The 20146-nt window shown below is 46.5% G+C and overlaps 1 protein-coding gene across 4 annotated transcripts in view; it reads right to left on the bottom strand.

Moving 5' to 3' along the window:
* Positions 1 to 20146, bottom strand: part of LOC147734624 (uncharacterized) — a 104494-nt gene that overhangs the window by 37435 nt on the left and 46913 nt on the right. For 3 of the 4 annotated variants that reach the window (XM_086952912.1, XM_086952913.1, XM_086952915.1), the window contains exons 2-3: positions 7770 to 7895; positions 7332 to 7685 (exon numbers count right to left, since the gene is read on the bottom strand). In XM_086952912.1, the coding sequence (XP_086809038.1) occupies positions 7332 to 7685; positions 7770 to 7895 (480 nt within the window). Of the gene's footprint in view, positions 1 to 7331; positions 7686 to 7769; positions 7896 to 17818; positions 17913 to 20146 lie in introns of those variants that run through there. The other variant, XM_086952916.1, reaches the window with a different exon arrangement.

Here is a 20146-nt window from a genome sequence, read left to right as displayed (position 1 = left end):
CTCTTAGTAAGAAAGGATGCGATCCAGTCCAGAGCTTTACCCCTTATACCCACGGCAGAGAGGGATTTTAGCAAGATGTTATGGGAAATGGTGTCAAACGCTGCGCTGAGATCAAGTAGAATCCGCGCAGCTGAGTCACCTCTATCTACCAATTGGCGTATCTTTTCTGTCACTCCCAGCAGGGTGGTTTCCGTGGAGAACCCAGGGTGGAAACCTGACTGCGAGGTATGGAGTATCTCATTAGCCTCCGTGTACTGGACTAGGTGGCTATGAACATGTTTCTCCAAGATTTTGGAGAAAGCAGGCAAGAGGGAGATAGGCCGGAAATTAGCGGGGATTTTGGGGTCGTCCGTAGTTTTTTTTAATAAAGGTGACACCATAGCGTGCTCCCACAAAGCCGGGACCGTGGCATTATGTAGGGACAGGTTTAGGGCATTTAAATTACAGAAAGTTGAGGGGCGTCTAAAAGTTTCAGAATCTAAATTGGAAGAGGGTCAGCTGGAGAACCCGACTTCAATTTCCCTAAACTCTCTTGAAGGCCTTGAACTGTCATCTCTGGCCAGGAGGTTAGTGGCTCATAGGTCAAGGCTGACTGGATAGAGGTACCCAAGTCAGTGTGGCCTGAATCAGTGTTAGCTATGGCTGGTGCTTGATGTTGTTTTAATATGTCCGAGTAAATGATATCAATCTTATTAGTGAAGAATTGCTCCAATTCTTCGCATTGAGCACTACTCAGCGAACGGGGTTTAGACATAGTTTGTGAGCCAGCCAGCTCTTTAACTAAGTTAAACAATGTTTTCGATTTATTTATTGCCTCAGAGATGGTCTTTGCAACATAGCCAGCTCCCGTAGTAGTGCAGGCTATGTGGTAAAGCTTGAGTTCTTTTCTATAAGTCTGCCCTGCTTCTAAGGAGTAGTCTTTCCTCCAGAGGCGCTCCAGCCGTTTACATTTAGATTTGTCGGTCTTGAGTGATTCGTTAAACCATGGCGCTGGAGTTTTATGGGCATTCATTTTTGCCTGTGTTAAAGGCAAGCAGATGTCTGCGGCCTTTAAAAGCCACGCGTTGATCTTACCAGACACTATCTCTATATCGTCCGTGTCTAGTAGATCACTTGCTGAAATGGATTCTAGAACAGATTTCAGATGATTCATATCCAGCTTTTTCCAATCCCTTTTACCGGTCCTTACTGTCGAGTTAGAAAAGATGGAAGCCGCAGGAGTAGACAGCCTAAATTTTAACAGAAAATGATCTGACCATTGTAGGGACAGAGCAGGGGAACAATGTAGATGGGTAAGGTTGGAAAAAATGGGGTCCAATAGTTGTCCACCTATATGAGTGGCTCCCGAATTCCACAGAGTGATGTTCATAGCTGAGAGGTCGTCAATCAGGTTCCTACCTGTTTTGTTCTGTGGATCGTCTAGATGAATATTAAGATCACCTATGATGGCGAAGTTTCTTGAATTTACCAGAATAGCTGCGATAAAGTCAGAAAATGTTGACGCCCATGACTGAACGGAACTGGGCGGTCGATAAACTAACAGTCCGGTCAAAGTAAAATTTGGGAGCAAAGTAAGTTTAAAAAGAGCCGCCTCACCGGGACTCAAAGAGACCGACTCTAAAGTGCACTGCATCGATTTTTTTTTAAAAATGATCGCAATGCCACCCCCTGTTCTTATAGGTCTGTCTCTCCTGACAATGGCATAGTTTGTGGGCAAGGCTTCCGCGATTTCAGGGCCCGCACTTTCATGCAGCCAAGTGTCCGTCAGAAACAAAGCATCCAGAGACTCACCAGCCAGAAGATCAAAGATGTTTCTTTTGTGTTTGATTAAGGACCGGCAGTTCAAACTGCCGAAAGACCAGGACTGAGAAGTCTTGGGACCCGATGACAAGTTTCTACATAACTGGGGGGCCTCCAGATGAAAATTGCAAGCAGTGCATAGAATTCTTTGAAACTTACTCAGCCGCTCTTGTTCCTAAGTTAGAGGAGCTATGCAAGATTGCCTTGGAGTCCGGTCACTTGCCCCATACCACTATGCAAGCCCTAGTCATTTTACTCCCCAAACCGGGACGAGGCGGCACAGAATTATCTAGTTACCGGCCCTTGTCCCTATTAGTGACCGAATACAAGGTCCTCAGTAAAATCTTAGCAAACTGACTACTGCCCTACCTCACTACTCTAATTCACAAAGACCAATGTGGGGATAGCAATAGTGGCCCCACACACTTAATTTCAATCTACACCACCGACATAATCCTCTACCTGCGTGACCTCTCTGCCCGGACAGAGCCCCTCCCCACCATTTTCTCTACATTTGAGCGTATCTCAGGCCTTGCCATTAACAAAGGAAAATCGAATGCTTTCTATCTCCGTGACTGTCCCCACCCCAACGCGCTGCTTTTTGGCACATATACCCTACCAGTAACACACCACACATTTAAATACCTAGGTATTCAGATATACAGGCCACAGGCGGACCAAATTGATGGTAATTTGTCCAAGGCGATTACTGCAGTCCTCTCAAGTGTCTCCTTTTGGACATCCCTACCACTGTCGGCGATGGGGCGGGTTGCCATCTCTAAGATGGTGGTGCTCCCCGACTCTTATATTTTTTCGTGAATTTACCTTTAGTGATTCCTCAGTCCACCTTTCGCACACTTGACACAATCCTACAAGAGCTTATATGGGGGATGGGACGATGTATGGTGAGCCTCAAGAAATTACAGTTAGAACCCCACAAGGGCGGATTGGGGGTACCTGACTTTAGGGCCTATTATTATGCTGTCATCGTTATTGTATTGGACAGCAGGCAGGAACCTGCAGGAAATAGGATATGAGACCCGAGACTTAGAGAGAGGGGAGACTGACATACACTATTATTGCCGAAAGTACCCTCCCCCCCCCGCAGTGCCTCCGCTACTTAAAACGGCACTCCATTGCTGGAGGAGGGCTCTGCAGTACACCTCGGATGGGATACCATACGCCAGTAACGTTCCCTTATTGAGAATGCCAACCGCTGGTGGCAGGCTCACAAAGGCTCAGCTACGAGTATGGGCGGAAACTGGTGTAGGGGAGGTGGGGTCGCTGTTTGGAGATGGCGCCCTCCTTGACCATGACGCCTTTGTACCGGCCACTGGCATACCGGATCACCTTTATTTAACCCATGCAGCAGTATCTCACTAGGTTAGGAAGACATGGGCACCTCAACGTACTGAACCTCCGCAACACAAACTGGTACGGTCACTCTACTACATGGGGAGGGCAGCCATCTTATTAGATGGTTATTTGTTGGTATTCGGGCACAAGTCTCCATCCCACTCGCTGACCTTAGGACAAAATGGTCTGAGACAACTGAAGCTGCACTGACTGATAAAGCACGGGCGAGTATTCTCGAACACCCCAAGCGTGTATCCCACAATGCCAAATTTAAATTCATACAATGCATGGTGCTACACAGATTCTACTTGACCCCAAAACCGATTCATCGCATGTTCCCCGACACACAACATCACTGCCCACGTTGCAGGTCCGAAGAGGCGGGCTTCACCCACATGCTATGGGCTTGCTCTCATTTGCGTGACTATTGGGAGTGGGTCTGAACTGCACTTGGAGAGGTCACACATTTACCACTTACGGACAATATACTGGAGTGTCTGTTGGGTCTCCGCAGGTGCACAAGAGCCTTGAAAGTTCAACTGCGATTTCTCAATCTCGCCCTAATATTGGCCATACGAGCGATCACCATGAGATGGAATCCCCTACTTCCCCTACTCTAGTTGCGTGGCAGGAGAAGGTGGTACTGTGGTGCGGTGCCGAGAGTGCTGCACTTAGATGCGAAGAGGCTCTCGGTCTACGCAAGCACTTTATGCTGGAAGGTTTTAAAGCACTAGAACTTCACCCTAGGCATATCAACCCTACCCCAGGCGATATCCAATTGAACGCGGCCCTTGATCCCAAGGGCTGGTAAAGTTCACAATCCCCATTATAACTGCTTACTAGGAGTGACTCGCAGCAAGTATTATAGGCACACACACACACTAGGTCGTATGGCACATAGGAACAGACAGGCCAGGAGGGAGGGTGGGGGGGTGGTAGGGATAATATTAACGGGGTTGTTTCAGTTTATAGTATGTATTATACTGTACAGTATTTGTATCTTATGTATGCACTCATACTTCTTTATTGTCTTGTTATAGCCACAAGCTTGTCCTATATTATTTTGATTTAGATAAGATCTTTCATCTCCATGAAGGAAATCTGTGTTACGATTCAAAAACAGAAAATACCATACTAAGGGCCAGATGTAGGTAAATGCATGTTTGCGATTCCTTAATAGTGATTTTTAGGGAATCGCTATTAATGAATCGCAAAATGCCATGTAGGTAGGAATCGCAATATTTTTTTGCGATTCATAATATTCCTTAATTGGGAATCACAAATTGTGATTCGCAATTAAGGAATACCTTCCCATTAATTTTTATGGGCCAAGGGGCCCATAGGAATGAATAGGAATTGCTCCCGCAATTTGCGAGTCACCAAGAGGCACTCGCACATTCCGGGAGCAATTTCAAGGGTGCCAGGGTTCCAAATGGACACCCTGTTGCACCCCTGAAATGTGCATGTGTGCACATGTGGCGCACATACATGCCCCAAGGGCATGAATGTGTGCCACATGGCACTTTAAAAAAAAGCAAAAAAGTGCTTTTTTAAAGGAAATCGCTAATTACCACCAACTTGAAGTTGGTGGCAATTAGCGATTCCTTAAGGCTAAAGTGAACTTTCTTTTGTGCTACTTACATTGCATTTAAGGAATCGCAATTTCCGATTCCTTTAATGCAAGAGCAAACTAAGGAATCGCAATTTTGCGATTCCTTATTTTGCTAGTAGGTTTCAACTTACCTACATTGCTCGCTGCCAAATAGCAATCGAGAACGCTGAAATTCTGCGAATTTTAGCGTTAGCGCTCGCTATTTGGCCACCTACATCTGGCCCTAGATCTGTTATGACAACTTGAAATCACTATGCGGGGAGGTTTTTACTGTCAGTAGATGTACCAAGTCTAACGTGCATACAATTTCTTATCCAGCTTTCACAGAGTCCCCTGAAATTCTGCGAATTTTAGCGTTAGCGCTCGCTATTTGGCCACCTACATCTGGCCCTAGATCTGTTATGACAACTTGAAATCACTATGCGGGGAGGTTTTTACTGTCAGTAGATGTACCAAGTCTAACGTGCATACAATTTCTTATCCAGCTTTCACAGAGTCCCCTAAGTTGTACGTGGTACAATGCCTCAAAGCATACGAAGAGATGACATCAGAATCCCGTCCTCCGGAAGAAAGACAGCTATTGATTGCATTAAGAATGCCATTCAAGGAGGTATCTTCTCCCACAATTGCTCGTTGGGTTAGTTGGGCAATGCAAGAAACTGATATTAACACTTCAGTGTTTGGTGCTCACTCAGCCAGGAGAGCATTGACTTTAAAGGTGTTCTCCCTTGGAGCACGTTTGGATTACATCTTGCATTCAGCAGACTGGTCCTCAGATTCAACTTTCAAAAGGTTTTACTTTAAACCAATATTCGATGTGGCTCATTTAGTGGTAGTAAGTAAGCTTTGAAATAGCATAATCTAAGCAGACATAGAACGAAAATTTGCCTAACATTTGAAGGCGAGTTAAGGTAAGTTTCAATTCTATTAAGGACATGGGACCAGGAGTATCCCACCCAGAGAGCAGTTCATATGCGGACCCTCCCAGTTGTAAGTGAAATGATTATACTTTCAAAGAGTTCGGTGTATGAACATTGTGTTTATCTCTAAATTGCATTGCTTGTTGTGATAGAGGTTTTAGTCATGAATGATCACTGTTTTTGGTTATCATGATTTGGAATTGCAAATGTTGTAGACTGGAGACTGATATAATCTTTTGTTGCAGGAAATATGGATCTAAACAAGACGGATAAAGTTTGATGGGTGTCGTATATCATGCAAAGAAAGAGGTGGGTCAGTCAGTGACAAAGGACTATCAGCTAGATTCATCATAGTGCCGTTTTGCGAGTCCTTAATAGCGATTATTAAGGAATCGCTATTAAGGACTTGCAAAACGGGATTCATGTAGGAATCGCTAAATAAATTGCGATTCCTACACATTCCTTATTTGCGATTAGCAAAGTGCTAATCGCAAATAACTCCCCATTCATTCCTATGGGCCTAAAGGCCCATAGGAATGAATGGGGAGTATTCCTTATTTGCGATTAGCAATTTGATAATCGCAAATAAGGATGCGATTTCAAGGGTGCCAGGGGTGTCCAAAGGACACTCTGTAGCACCCTGAAATGTGAATTTACACTGATGTTGTGCACACACATTTCCGAAGGACATGTGTGTGTGTGTAACATGCAACTTAGAAAATGCATTTAAATGCATTTTTCTAAGTTTTCGCTATTTACCACGAGGTTTGACTTCGTGGTAAATAGCGCTCCTAAATTGCGAAATCGCAATTTTTAAATGTTTCATGAATAGCATTTAAGGAATCTCTAATAGAGATTCCTTAAATGCTAATCCTCGCAAATTTGCGATTTCTTTATTAGCGATTTTTGCATTTTGGATGATGAATCCCAAATGCAAAAATTGCACTCGCAAAGGGCCAGATTCTCAGAATCTGGCCCTTTGCAAGCCCATTTTTCGTTGATGAATCTAGCTGTATATGGATGCATAGTTATGGACATGAAGGAAGGACTAATAATGTGTTATATATTTCTCTTTTCTCCGGTGTTCATGAGAAGAGTAGTTTAAATGTTGTAAAAATGGCTGCTGTGCTTTTCTGAAGACATAGTAAAGCGATGGAAAAAAAGCAGAATCCACGCCTCCGAGTCCTTAATAACATTTAAACTCACCTTCACAAGGCTAGGCAAATAATCAGTCTGCTTGGTAACCTGTTATTTTCCTATTGCAAGTAAAGGGTGAAGTCACAGGAATACTGTATTAAGAGAATTAGGCCAGGTTTTCATCCATGTATGAGTGCATCATAAATTTATAATTAAATCAAGAATCTTTCAAAATTAACAATGATTTTCAGATTTGAGAAAAAGCCCATACTAGCCTAAGCAGGCACACGGGAGAGTGGCACAAGAAACTTTTTCTTTAGAGAAAAGAATTGGATGAGCAATATTGAGTTCAGGCAAATATTTAGGGGCAAAAGTAGGAATGGAAATGTAGTGAGAGACAGAAATTGAAGCTCAAGTATTCAGAAAGGAAGAAGAGTGATAGATTGAGCATTGTGGTTCTTATTTAAAAAATCTGCCTCCTGAGCACATTAAAGCTGATTACTTACTGAGTGTGATATGAACATTGGCACAACGGTGTGTCCAGCTGTTGGCATTGATATAGCAGGTGTAGTTCCCCAGGTCAGCCGTTGAAACATTGTAGAGAGTCAGGTTTGGATGTCCGGTAAGTAGCCAGTCATGATGAATCCGAGTCCTGTTTTTGTACTTGTTATCATGGACTGTCTTTCCTTTATCTGGAATATTGCCCAAATCTACAATAGCAATAACCTCCAGAGTTGTCTTCTGCCAAACCACAGAACTAATATTAAAAACGTTTTGAAAGACATTAAACTTGCAGGGCAAGATGACAGTGTCACCAGGTCTGGCAGAGATTGTACTGTACTGAGTCATGCACAGTCCATCTACAGAACAAAAGAAATTAAAATTAAATGGAATACATGAACCACATTAAGTTGACAGGCTAATATTAAGAATGATGAACATACCAGAGGGCACTAACTTCAGAAAACAGCATAACGTAAATAGATGTAGATTCTGATCCATGATGTCGTGAGTTCCCCCATTCACGTGAACACCAGTACTGAGTGACAAGATTCTATGAAAGTCCAAACCTGTAACAAAAGGAGGATAATATCTATTAATTGGAAACAGTGCCAAGAGCCTCCTCAGGGTGGACATACGCATGCCTGTAAAAGGACAAGGTAACCGCCATGAAGGTAAACTTTTATTACAAGTACAACTGGCAGGGAAAGGGCCAGAAGAAACTCAGAACGCAATGGGCGAGAGCCTTATGGTTTTGTCATTATAGTGCCTGTCTATCAGGAATGATTACATGTTGCCGCTCGCCTTTAGAGGTATTGCCAGCGTTGTCCAGTTTGACCTGCCACTTGCTACTGGAGTAGCAGACTTTCTTTCAAGTCCATCGTGCCACAGAGGAAGGAGTTAACCACCGCGAGGCCGCAGAGGAGGCGAGAGGCGCGGCCCCGGGACTGCGAGGTACAGCGCTACTAACATCAGCTGTTTCCTCTTCCCGAGGGTGCCACGCCCCCTCCCAGTGCCCCGCCCCCCAAGGTGTACATAACCTCTCGCGGCCCCCGCTTCGCGGGGCCGCTCGCCTTTAGAGGTATTGCCAGCGTTGTCCAGTTTGACCTGCCACTTGCTACTGGAGTAGCAGACTTTCTTTCAAGTCCATCGTGCCACAGAGGAAGGAGTTAACCACCGCGAGGCCGCAGAGGAGGCGAGAGGCGCGGCCCCGGGACTGCGAGGTACAGCGCTACTAACATCAGCTGTTTCCTCTTCCCGAGGGTGCCACGCCCCCTCCCAGTGCCCCGCCCCCCAAGGCGTACATAACCTCTCGCGGCCCCCGCTTCGCGGGAGCCGCTCGCCTTTAGAGGTATTGCCAGCGTTGTCCAGTTTGACCTGCCACTTGCTACTGGAGTAGCAGACTTTCTTTCAAGTCCATCGTGCCACAGAGGAAGGAGTTAACCACCGCGAGGCCGCAGAGGAGGCGAGAGGCGCGGCCCCGGGACTGCGAGGTACAGCGCTACTAACATCAGCTGTTTCCTCTTCCCGAGGGTGCCGCGCCCCCTCCCAGTGCCCCGCCCTCCCCTCACCTCACAGACTCTTAAGCAAGGGCTATAACGCGCATCGCGGGACGCGCGCGGGTCGCAGCCTGGGCAAAGGGCGGGCCCGTTTAAGCCCGTTCAAGACCGGGCAGGACTGGACTGGGCCACCCTATTTGCAGCTTGCTTTTACATTCTGCTACTGACATTACATCTATTTAAGTTCCGTTAGTTTTTTTATATTGGCCTTAGTATATTCACTGTACTTTACTATTGTAACAATTTTTATGGTACAATGTCCCCGAGAACCACCAGGAATACTGTTAAAAAGCAGGCTCAATCTGCGGGTGAGGTCATTGGGCCAATTGACCAATTTATAACCAAAGCTAACGATGCTATTGAGCAGGGTATTATCCTACTAGACCGGAGGATTTCGCAGGACTTGATGATTGCCAGACGCTCTTCAATGGGCTTACTGGCCACTGCAAAAACCCCCCTACGTCCTGCTGATCTACCTCCTCCAGTGTCAGTACATGCAGAAGCGCACACCGTTCCCTGTACAGTGGACCTTTCTGCTTCTTTAGATCTCTCTGAATCCCATCTCTCCCTTGAAAAAACTCCAGTTATCTTTGTTACACAATCAGATACCACCCCTTCTTCTCCAATGGCTAGGGGTCTACGAGAAGGAGCAATTCCCAAAAAACTAAAGAAGAAGACAACTACCAAGCCCCACCATCCCACCATCCCCTCTACCACAACTATCCCTGTAACACCTTCTGCCTCCAATCCTCCCCCGCAAATCCCTAACCCTCCAACCCTCCACCATTCTCCTTCACTGTCAAATGTACTAATAGCGGATTCTATCTCTGCTAACCCGAATATCAGCTACACTAGCTCAAGTAGCTATGACAGTGGAGGAGATATGGAAAATGGTAACGTTACAACTAACACATATAGTAACGATAGCCTACTGCTCACCAGAATCGGAGACTTATTTAAATCCTACTTGGAACCCATAGAAAAGGCTCTACACTTGGTTCAGTCTCAACTAACTCAATTGGCTCTTGAACTAAACCAAAGTAAAGGAAACAAGAAGGATTCCAATTTGGCGCAAGGCAGGCCCACTACTTCAAACGCTTCTAACGCCAAAGCGTCAAAGCCTGTAACCTCTGCGCAGAACCCCAACTCCAACAAACAAAAAGTCCCTGAGAAGCCTATACAAAAACATTCCTCAGCACCTACAAATAAGCCACAACCACCTCCTAAATCCTCTAACCCCTTACCGTCCCGCTCTACAACCAATCTCAATCCAACATTACCCTCCCAACCAAACCCTCCTTCTTCCCTTCCTACCTCTATAGCCCCCACTCCTGCCCCCACCCAACCCAATAACTCTACTGGACCCAATAACTCTACTGGATTCAATACCATTCCGAAAAATCGTAAGAGAAGGACTCCCCCTATCCATCTCCCACCGAGGCCTCTCCATACGTAGTAATAATGACTGGGGTTCCGGAACTCTCCCCAAACCAAGACAAACCGGTTTGGTCTTTAAAAAATAAAGTAATATACTGGTTGTCCAAAAACAGACCGCTTCCAATCTTTATGGACAACAGAGTTACTACAGTGCGCAGAGTTCCTTGGTTAGGCAACGTACCAAAAAACATCCAGGGCGACTGCGTTATCGTAAATTTTGAAGATTCCAACACAGTCGAGCATATTTGCTCCTGGGGTGATTATACCTCTACTGAAGGGATAGCCACTCACAATCTGTCGTATTTCTATCCCCCGAGTACACGACGTAACGCTGGTCCTCCGTGGTCCTGGACGAGGGTAGGAAACTGGGGTGGGATCAGGGATCGAGATCAGTGGTCGGGATACGGGTATGGTTTTAGCAATCCACCACCAGGCCACTTTAACAACTGGAGAGGCCCACCATTATCCAATAGATATGACTGTCTGGATATGGTGGACTGACCACCAACTCTACCCATTACAGACAGCAACCCCAACAGTGTTCCGCCCAACCCCAAAGACCCCTGTAAGAGCACTCGGACGGTTGGCCCTATTTCGCCATCCCTGTATGGTACTCAGCCCGAGTCTTGTCCTCCCCAGCAACCCTTGACCCAACAGCCGTCACCTTCTAACCACCAGGATTCGTGTCACATTTTGTCACCCACTCCTGTTGACCCGTTTCTGAACCAACAACCTACCATTCCTCAACTCAGTGAGCCAAAACCTACCCTTTCTTTTTCTGTCACAACCACCCAGTCCCCGTCCCACCCCCCACACTCCTCTGTTGAACTTCAGCCTTCAAACCCTACTCTTTCAACAACCCAGGACCTTCCAATCATATACTGGAACGTAGCTGGCTTAAGATCCAAAATCCATCTCCAGTCCTGGATAGAAGTGACCAACAAATATAAGCTAATTTGCCTTCAAGAAACATGGGCAATCGACCCTATTCACATCCAGGGCTTCAAGACATTCCATCTTCCGGCTATACCGTCCGCTCATGGAAGATCCAAGGGCGGCTTAGCCATCTATGTTTCCAATCTAATTCCTTACACGACCATGGAAGTTCCGTTAGCTTCGTCCATCTTCCAAATCCTTAAAATAGTTCCAGACAATAATTCTTGTTATTATCTCATCAATATGTACAATAATTCCTCGCCCAGCGACTGTGTAAAATCTCTGTCGGAAATCACTCTGTGTTTACAAGATCAAAAAGTCATGAATCAACACTTACAATGTCATATTGTGTGGGGTGGGGATTTTAATGTTTATTTGTGTAACAATTATAACAAAGGTATATGCGGGCTCTTAGACGAGCATGATGCCCCCCTGGCCCACTTTGCCCATAGTACAGTTGGTCACGCATTAAATAATTGTATTTTTGCACTAGAACTTGAATTCGCAAACATTTTAGTGAGTCCTGCTGTAGAGTTCAAGCCGACTTTTCATGGTAGAGGATTTACCACAACTATTGATTTTATCTTATGCTCCCAAGCCCTAAACAACCGACTGAAGCACTTTATAACTGGTACCGATCCCTCAAGCGACCACTATTCCAATAGCATCACTATAGTATTAAATACCCCATCCCCAGCCTGCTCAAAAACAAGTTTATTAGCGCAGCACTCCCTGGAGATGAGTAAAATTAATGGCTATACTGTCAAGTGGTCGATGATCAATCCCTCAGAGATCACCAGTAAGATCATTCAAAAAACCCTTCCTTTAATTCATCATTGTTTAGAGACATCATCTTCCCCCCAGTTGATCCTCTCCAGCTTTGTTAAAATCTTACAAGTCATTAGACAAGAGCTTACACGCCAACATAAGACGCACGATAATGATAAGGACTCCAGAGGGTGGTTTGACTCCCGTTGCCGTAAAGCTCAGCGTGCATTAAAAAATGCTCTACACAATCAGGCCAGGGACCAGCCTCTAATCGCCTCCCTAAGAAAAAACTATAAGATGGCACAATAATCCCGTAAACGGGAAATAAAAAATAACCTTTGGGCCCAATTACATCAGAGCACACTAACCAAGGACTACACCCTGTTTTGGAGAACAGTTAAGGCCCCTTTCCTAGCTGATGCAACTGCTATACAGCATCTCGACGTGGCAGTGCCCGCTGATAAATGGGTAGCACACTACTCGCAGATCTTCGGGGACAACACCTTGATAACTGAGGCTCCCAGACTAGAGGCGGAGGCTGTCACTAGTAACAACACCTACCCTATTGACCTCCACTTCGATCTAGTGGAGGTGACCGCAGCGCTGACCTCCTCAAAGACCGGTAAAGCGCCCGGTCCTGACGGGGTCCCCTTAGATATATTTGTGAGTAACATAGACCTATGGTCTCCAATTGTCACGCAGGTCATGTCTGCAGTTACTCAGATCGGCCTCATTGATTCTTGGTCCACCTCTGTGCTCCTGCCCATATTTAAAAAGGGAGAACGGGACAACCCAGCCTGCTACAGGCCCATCTCCCTCTTGGATTCTCTGGGCAAGGTCGCCGGTAGACTAATTCTGGAGCGACTACGGGACTGGGCCACAGAGAATAAGATCTTAACCGACTTACAGTTTGGGTTCCAGGAGGGTCTGGGCACGGTGGAACAGGCCTTAAACCTGACTCTGCTTATGGGCAAATACGCTGGGGCCAAAGGTGGTAATCTTTACCTAGTCTATGTGGACTTGAGTTCCGCATTTGATTGCGTAATTCATTCCAAGTTATGGGCGATCTTGAGTAATTTGGGCATTGATCTTGCACTGCTGAATTTCCTCCGAGAGCTATACTCAGATGCAAAAGCTTGTGTGAGATACGGCACCAAAGGGGAGCTTACTGAATCCTTTAACATTGCAAAAGGCGTAAGGCAGGGTTGCGTCCTTGCTCCATTCCTATTCAACATCTATACTAATGGACTGGAGCAAGCGATGCTAGCCGATAGTAAAGATCTCCCCTGCATAAACTCCCGCCCAATCCCTGCATTACTATATGCAGACGATTCAGTCATCCTAGCAAGGACACCTAACCAACTTCAGACTCAACTAGATAAATACTGCCAATTCATGCTTTCTCTTGGACTCAAAGTCAATAAGTCCAAGACTTTCGTTATGAATATTGGCAAGAAAGCCCAAAAATGCAAATCTCTTTTTATAGAGAAGACCAGGTTAGAAACTGCCAACACCTACCCTTATCTGGGTATTCTTATTGATAAACATCTGTCCTGGAAACCTGCCATATCCAGCAAGAAATTGCAGTTCCAACGCACAACATCAGCGTTGACTTCATTCTCTAGGAAACTGGGCAAGCCCGCCCCTACTGTGATTTTGAAGATCTACCAAGCTAAATGCATGAGCGTGGCTACATACGGGGCTGGTGTTTGGGGCTATGCGTCTGCAGATGAGCTTCAAGTTATAGAAAATGATTTTCTGAAATATATATTAGCCCTCCCCCGTAGTGCTCCTACTTACGGTACCCATGTGGAGCTCGGTTGGGAGTATCTAACTGACATCATTAGATACCAGCCGATTCTACTATGGCATCGAATATGGACCCAGGAGCAATGTCATCTAACTAGGTCACTAATATCTGACTGTCTCACTTTGTCCCACTGGAAAAAGATTCCTTGGCTGTTATATGTTTCTAAGTTTTTGACTGATTTGGATTGCCCTGCATATTTTACTGACCCTGAATCTTTACTGGCCATATCTAGAAAAACTTTGAAAAACCTATGTGCCGCCCACTTAAGCGAGTTACATTCGTGCTCAGAACTCGGTAAAAAGTCAAATGTACATTTAACGATGATTCAATCCTCCTATGGCATTCAACCTTATTTGTCCTTTTTTCTGTCAAAATATGAGAGATATGTTTTATCTAGATTTCGGTTTGATGCATTTTATCGCCTTGTCTCACTGCCTGTGCCCTCAGACTGGTCACGGGAAATAACAAACTGTCCATGTGATGGCCTTACTCGCCAGTCAACCCTACATGTAACCTTTTTCTGCAGTCTTTACGAGTCCCCCCGGAAACGATGGCTGGTCCCACTTCTCCGGCATTTAGGATTGAGAAGATGCAGACCGGCTCTTTTGGCACTTCAATACTTAGACACCCCGTATGTTGCCAAAAATGTAGCCTGCTACCTCAAAGCCTGCTTGAAAACTCATTCCCAATTATTGGCCATCGCTCCCTAAGATTTTATCTTTATGCAATTGATTACTGTGATATTATACTTGTGCATAGAGTGTTAGTGTCTACATGAACTTGAATGATTCTTTTTACTGTTTCGAAGTAATAATGCCCTGCCTTCTTTAGTAATCAATGAGCAAATTGAATTTTTATAATGTTGTAAATATATGCTTTTAAATGTACTTTTTATGATTGTAAATTCAATCGAAATAAAGTTACTTTTTTACTTACTACTTTACTTAACTGACCCTACCCTAGGTCATCTCAAAGCATTACATGTACAAGCATTTAACCTTTTACATTCTAGTTCAATAAAATGGAGTAAGATAAAATTCATCCACAAGACTCAAACATCGTCCCCCTAACAACACAAACATAAAACTAAACACATGCGTACTTCAATACACTAACAGGTAGATATATCACACTAGAGAACATCTACACTACAAAAATGAAGTACTTATTTGCAAATAATTTACAACAAGTATTTGTTGAACTTGTAAAGTGGAACATATTTCCTGGACAAACTCTTCATGAAGATCCCTCCTCCTCGAGACTCCCCGCTGAACTAGAACCATTACAACACCTTGATCTTCGAAGCAGCTGTTCGGCTGGAACATTCCTTCTACAAACCAGTTGCTTAGCAGAAACATCCATCTTCCAACTTAACCACAGTATCCTTAACATGCTCAACTCTCTTGGGAGAAGGAAATGGTACATCCTTCTGACAGACTCCTGGAAGCTTGGTCCGCATCATATCACTCACTGGTAGATGCAACCTTTAACCAAGCACATCCTCGCACTTTATCAGGGATAGTTTCCTATCAAGACCCACTGCACTGCATCTTCACCACCAGAGGTTCCTTGTTTTCAATCAACAGCCCATTCATGTTGGAGCAAGGCACTCTAACCCTCAACAACACAAACAAGCATTTGCAATGCAATAGGTCTCGCAGCATTAAAGTTTGAGTTATTGCCATTGTATATGACAATGTGTTGTATTAAATTTTTAGCAAAGTCTGTATTGGTGTATAAAGATGATTTGCAAGATGATAGCTGTTGCAAAATATTAAGCAATGTTGGCAATAATATTATATTATAATAATATTGCAAATTACTGTTGTACTTGTAAGCAGTTTGGTAGCGCATAGTGATGTTGTGGTGCCCCTGAGTGATGCTGTGGTGGTGCCGAGTGATGCTGTGGTGGTGCCGAGTGATGCTGTGGTGGTGCCGAGTGATGCTGTGGTGATAGGATAGATAGTGAGGGCGATAGATAGATAGATAGATAGATAGATAGATAGATAGATAGATAGAGGAAGGGCGAAAGATAGATAGAGGGAGGGCGAAAGATAGATAGAGGGAGGGCGAAAGAGAGATAGAGGGAGGGCGAGAGAGAGATAGAGGGAGGGCGAGAGAGAGATAGAGGGAGGGCGAGAGAGAGATAGAGGGAGGGCGAGAGAGAGATAGAGGGAGGGCGAGAGAGAGATAGAGGGAGGGGGATAGAGAAATAGAGGGAGGGGGAGAGAGAGATAGAGGGAGGGCAAAAGATAGATAGAGGGAGGGCAAAAGATAGAGGGAGGGCGAAATATAGATAGAGGGAGGCCGAAAGATAGATAGAGGGTGTGTGAGGGATGGCGTGTGGGGCAAGGGATAGAGTGTGGGGCGAGGGATGGAGTGTGGGGCGAGGGATGGAGTGTGGGGCGAGGGATGGAGTGTGGGGCGAGGGATGGAGTGTGGGGCGAGGGATGGAGTGTGGGGCGAGGGATGGAGTGTGGGGCGAGGGATGGAGTGTGGGGCGAGGGATGGAGTGTGGGGCGAGGGATGGAGTGTGGGGCGAGGGATGGAGTGTGGGGCGAGGGATGGAGTGTGGGGCGAGGGATGGAGTGTGGGGCGAGGGATGGAGTGTGGGGCGAGGGATGGAGTGTGGGGCGAGGGATGGAGTGTGGGGCGAGGGATGGAGTGTGGGGCGAGGGATGGAGTGTGAGGCGAGGGATGGAGTGTGGGGCGAGACTGTCTGTGAGATTTTTAAACATCGCCAGCTTGTGTGAAAAACTTGTCTCTACCTATCCTATAGATTAAAGGTTTTTTTGTACGTGTTAAACACGGGTGCAAAATTAAAATTGCACACTTGTTAATTTAAACTAATGTACTCGTTCGTTCAGTGCAGCTTTAAAGGTACCCTACCTGCTCCAAAGGGCATTACTTGACCCACTGGCACCTTGTGACGTCGAGTCACGACGCGCACTGGCTGGCTTAAGAGACGGGTGTCCACTTTGGAGGTGAGGAGAGTCTGGTAATGTATTGGTGCAGGTAAGTACTGTAGAGATTATGCCCCGGGCTCTGGTGCAAACATGGAAAACGGGCCCTGCGACTGCTGGGGCGGGAGTAAAATGAGCGATTGTCAGGGTTTAATGCGCCGCTTGGGACCCGGTGCCACTGCACCTGCTGCACCAGTGGTCGCTGCGCCTCTGAGTGATGCCGAGAGGATGAGGCGCAAGAGCCGTTGGCTGGGAAGCAGGGCTGCGCCATCCCGAGGGGGGTGGGTGTCAAGTCAGCAGAGGTGACGGGCCGTTTGTAAGCAGGGCAGGTGAGAGATGGTGGTTGCAAGCAGGGTAGGGCAGAGGGGCCGTTTGTAAGCAGGGCAAGTGAGAGATGGTGGCTGTAAGCAGGGTAGGGCAGAGGTGCCGTTTGTAAGCAGGGCAAGTGAGAGGTGGTGGTTGTAAGCAGGGTAGCGAAGAGAGGTCCATTGTTGAAGGCAGGGGAGAGGAGGTGGTTGGAAGCAGGGGAGATGAGGTGGTTGGAAGCAGAGGAGAGGGGGCGGTTGTTGTACACAGGGAAGGGGGGGTGGATGTAAGCAGGGCAGAGGAGAGGGGCCGATTATAAGCAGAGCAGGCAAGATAAGGTGGTTAGAAGCAGGGCTGGCGAGAGGGGTCGATTGTTGTAAGCAGGACAGGTGAAAGGATGTGGTTCAAAACAGGGCAGTGGAGAGGGGCCGATTATTGTAGGCAGGGGAGAGGAGGTGGTTATAAGCATGGCAGGTGAAAGGGTCAACGTGTAAGCGGGGCAGGTGAGAGGGGAGATTGCTGTAAGCAGGGCAGGTGAGAGGGGCGGGATGCAGGAGGAAAACAGGGCAGTGGGGCCATTAGGGTCGGCGGTAGGTGAGCCGCTGGGTGGCAGAATAGGTGAACATAGGTGCTGGTAGCTGGGCAGGTGACACCTGGGAAGTACCCACAATCCTTCCCTCCTCCCTGTGAGACACGCCGGCGCTGCACCTCACCCAGAACAGGACGCCGAGGGTCTTAAGCAGGGAGAGGCAGCCGCCCCCTGGCCGGTCCACCATGGCTGGGCCCCCTCCGGACGGTCCTTCTGTCCGAGCCCCGCAGATGCTTCGATGGCCCACCCTCCGGTGGGGCTTCCCTCCCCGAGTCCCAGCGCACTCCTTGCTCCCTCCCCGTCCTCCTCGCACTGTTACGCACCTGCAAAGTAATGTTTAAAATGCAGAGTTTAGCCTACCAAGTGGACGATTGGGTAATATTCATCTAGGGAGTCTACAGAGAAAATGTAATGAGGCATTCGCTGGATGAATTTGAATTCTATGACGCATCGACGTAAGGAAGTCCCTCTGTGTTAGAAAAGCATGACTGGCAATTATTAAGGACGCTATTTTGATTGCCTTTTTCGCACTGCTGGAAGTGTTAAATTCCTATAATAAACTGTAAAACAAACTTTATTCACAAGCTTTCAGAACATTGTGAAACTAGATGTCATTTTTGTTTTATTGAATGGTGAGGAACATGTAAAATATATGTCCCGTCAGTCATTTGGGGGTTTCATATTTTTCACACGTCTTGAAGCATTTATCGGACAAACGTTGTGTATTTTTCCATGGGGATGAAGCCAATGCGTGTATTCTTCTGCAAACACTGAAACATATAATGTACCCTAAGCCTCTGTTGCTTACAAGGTCAGATATAATCAAACATAAACACACTTAAAGAAATCCAAAACACCCACCTGAATAAACTTGCTGCCATTACAGGACAAGCAAATGTGAAAGAAACAGAGGAACTTTGGCTAATTACTCCTTCTTCGAGGCCTCTTCAACGGTGTGCTGTCAACAGAACAACACTCACTCCCCCAACCCCTCTAACCTCTCAGAATCCATCCGTGTTAATCCCTGTTCGCACTAACCCCCACCTGCTTCGCACTCACTCCCCCAACCCCTCTAACCTCTCAGAATCCATCCGTGTTAATCCCTGTTCGCACTAACCCCCACCTGCTTCGCACTCACTCCCCCAACCCCTCTAACCTCTCAGAATCCATCCGTGTTAATCCCTGTTCGCACTAACCCCCACCTGCTTCGCACTCACTCCCCCAACCCCTCTAACCTCTCAGAATCCATCCGTGTTAATCCCTGTTCGCACTAACCCCCACCTGCTTCGCACTCACTCCCCCAACCCCTCTAACCTCTCAGAATCCATCCGTGTTAATCCCTGTTCGCACACTGCTCTGCTGACGTCACTCGTATGCCTCAGACTCAGAGCCGCCGGAGGGGCTGGGGCCACCAGAATGTCCCGTTCAAAGTACGGCGAAGTTCTCTTGCCAAGAAAAGAGATGTCACCCCCTTCGGCTGTGGGTGACCTGAAGCCACTCCAAGCCCAGCCTGCCTCGAAGCTCCTCCGGCCATCAGGAGGTCACCATCCAGGGTACGGGTGAAGGCTTTGGACAAGAAATGTAGATTTCTGCGGAGAAGACGGCGCCGCAATTAAAAAACAAGAACTTGCGTGGGCGTCGGAGAGGGGGTGTGATGGAGCCAGCGACTGACAGCAGAAAGGGGAACCGTGAACATATGAGAAGCAGTGACTAACAGAGCGGCATCTCAGGGAAATAAAATTAAGAACAAGCGCAATTGCTAGATGCCCTCGTGGCATGTGTGACAACTTCAACCAGTTCTGTATCTTCAGCAAAAGGCATGTTGCATTCTGGGGCTTGTAGTTTCCCTTTTGAAAATTAAAAGTATGGGGTTCAGAATTCACAGCATGCAAAGTGACACACATGACATTGGGCTCCTTGTCTGCCATGAGAGCCATGTCTGAATGCATGGATCAGACAAAATGGTGCCATTGTAAAGGATACCTTGTTGGAAATAATACAGCTGCATGTGTCTCGAAATTGGAAAATGGGAAGCCTCAACAAAGCAACATTTCTTCACAAATGCAGATGTTAATTCAAAGACCAAGCTGCCTCTGGCAATGAGTTAATTACTGCAACATTTATGACCTCTCCTCCTACTTGCGCCTGCCAAAAGCGAAACCGATGACAGCACAGTTAGTGCACATACATCACATCAATAGTGTTGAGATTAACTAAGCAGCGTCACTTGCATGAGGCACCATTTTTTTTCTTATGATACTGCTGTCTCATAAAAGGCACGCGCCCTATGTGAACTGCTGCAGCGTGTCACATGCAGTAAGTGGTAGGCAGACTCCTGCTCGAAGAACAAGCACTGTGCGTTTGTATTGCAGGCAGAACGATGTTGGGGTAGAGAGCTGCAGACTTTGGAACTAGAAGCCCAGGTTTGTGTCGGCGTCTGCTCATCACCTGG

The sequence above is a fragment of the Lissotriton vulgaris genome, chromosome 1_2 (genome assembly GCF_964263255.1).
Source record: "Lissotriton vulgaris chromosome 1_2, aLisVul1.2, whole genome shotgun sequence".
In the NCBI taxonomy this organism is placed as follows: Eukaryota; Metazoa; Chordata; class Amphibia; order Caudata; family Salamandridae; genus Lissotriton; species Lissotriton vulgaris.
Note: the sequence above shows the minus strand (reverse complement) of the source record. Positions and strands in the feature narration are given on the sequence as shown.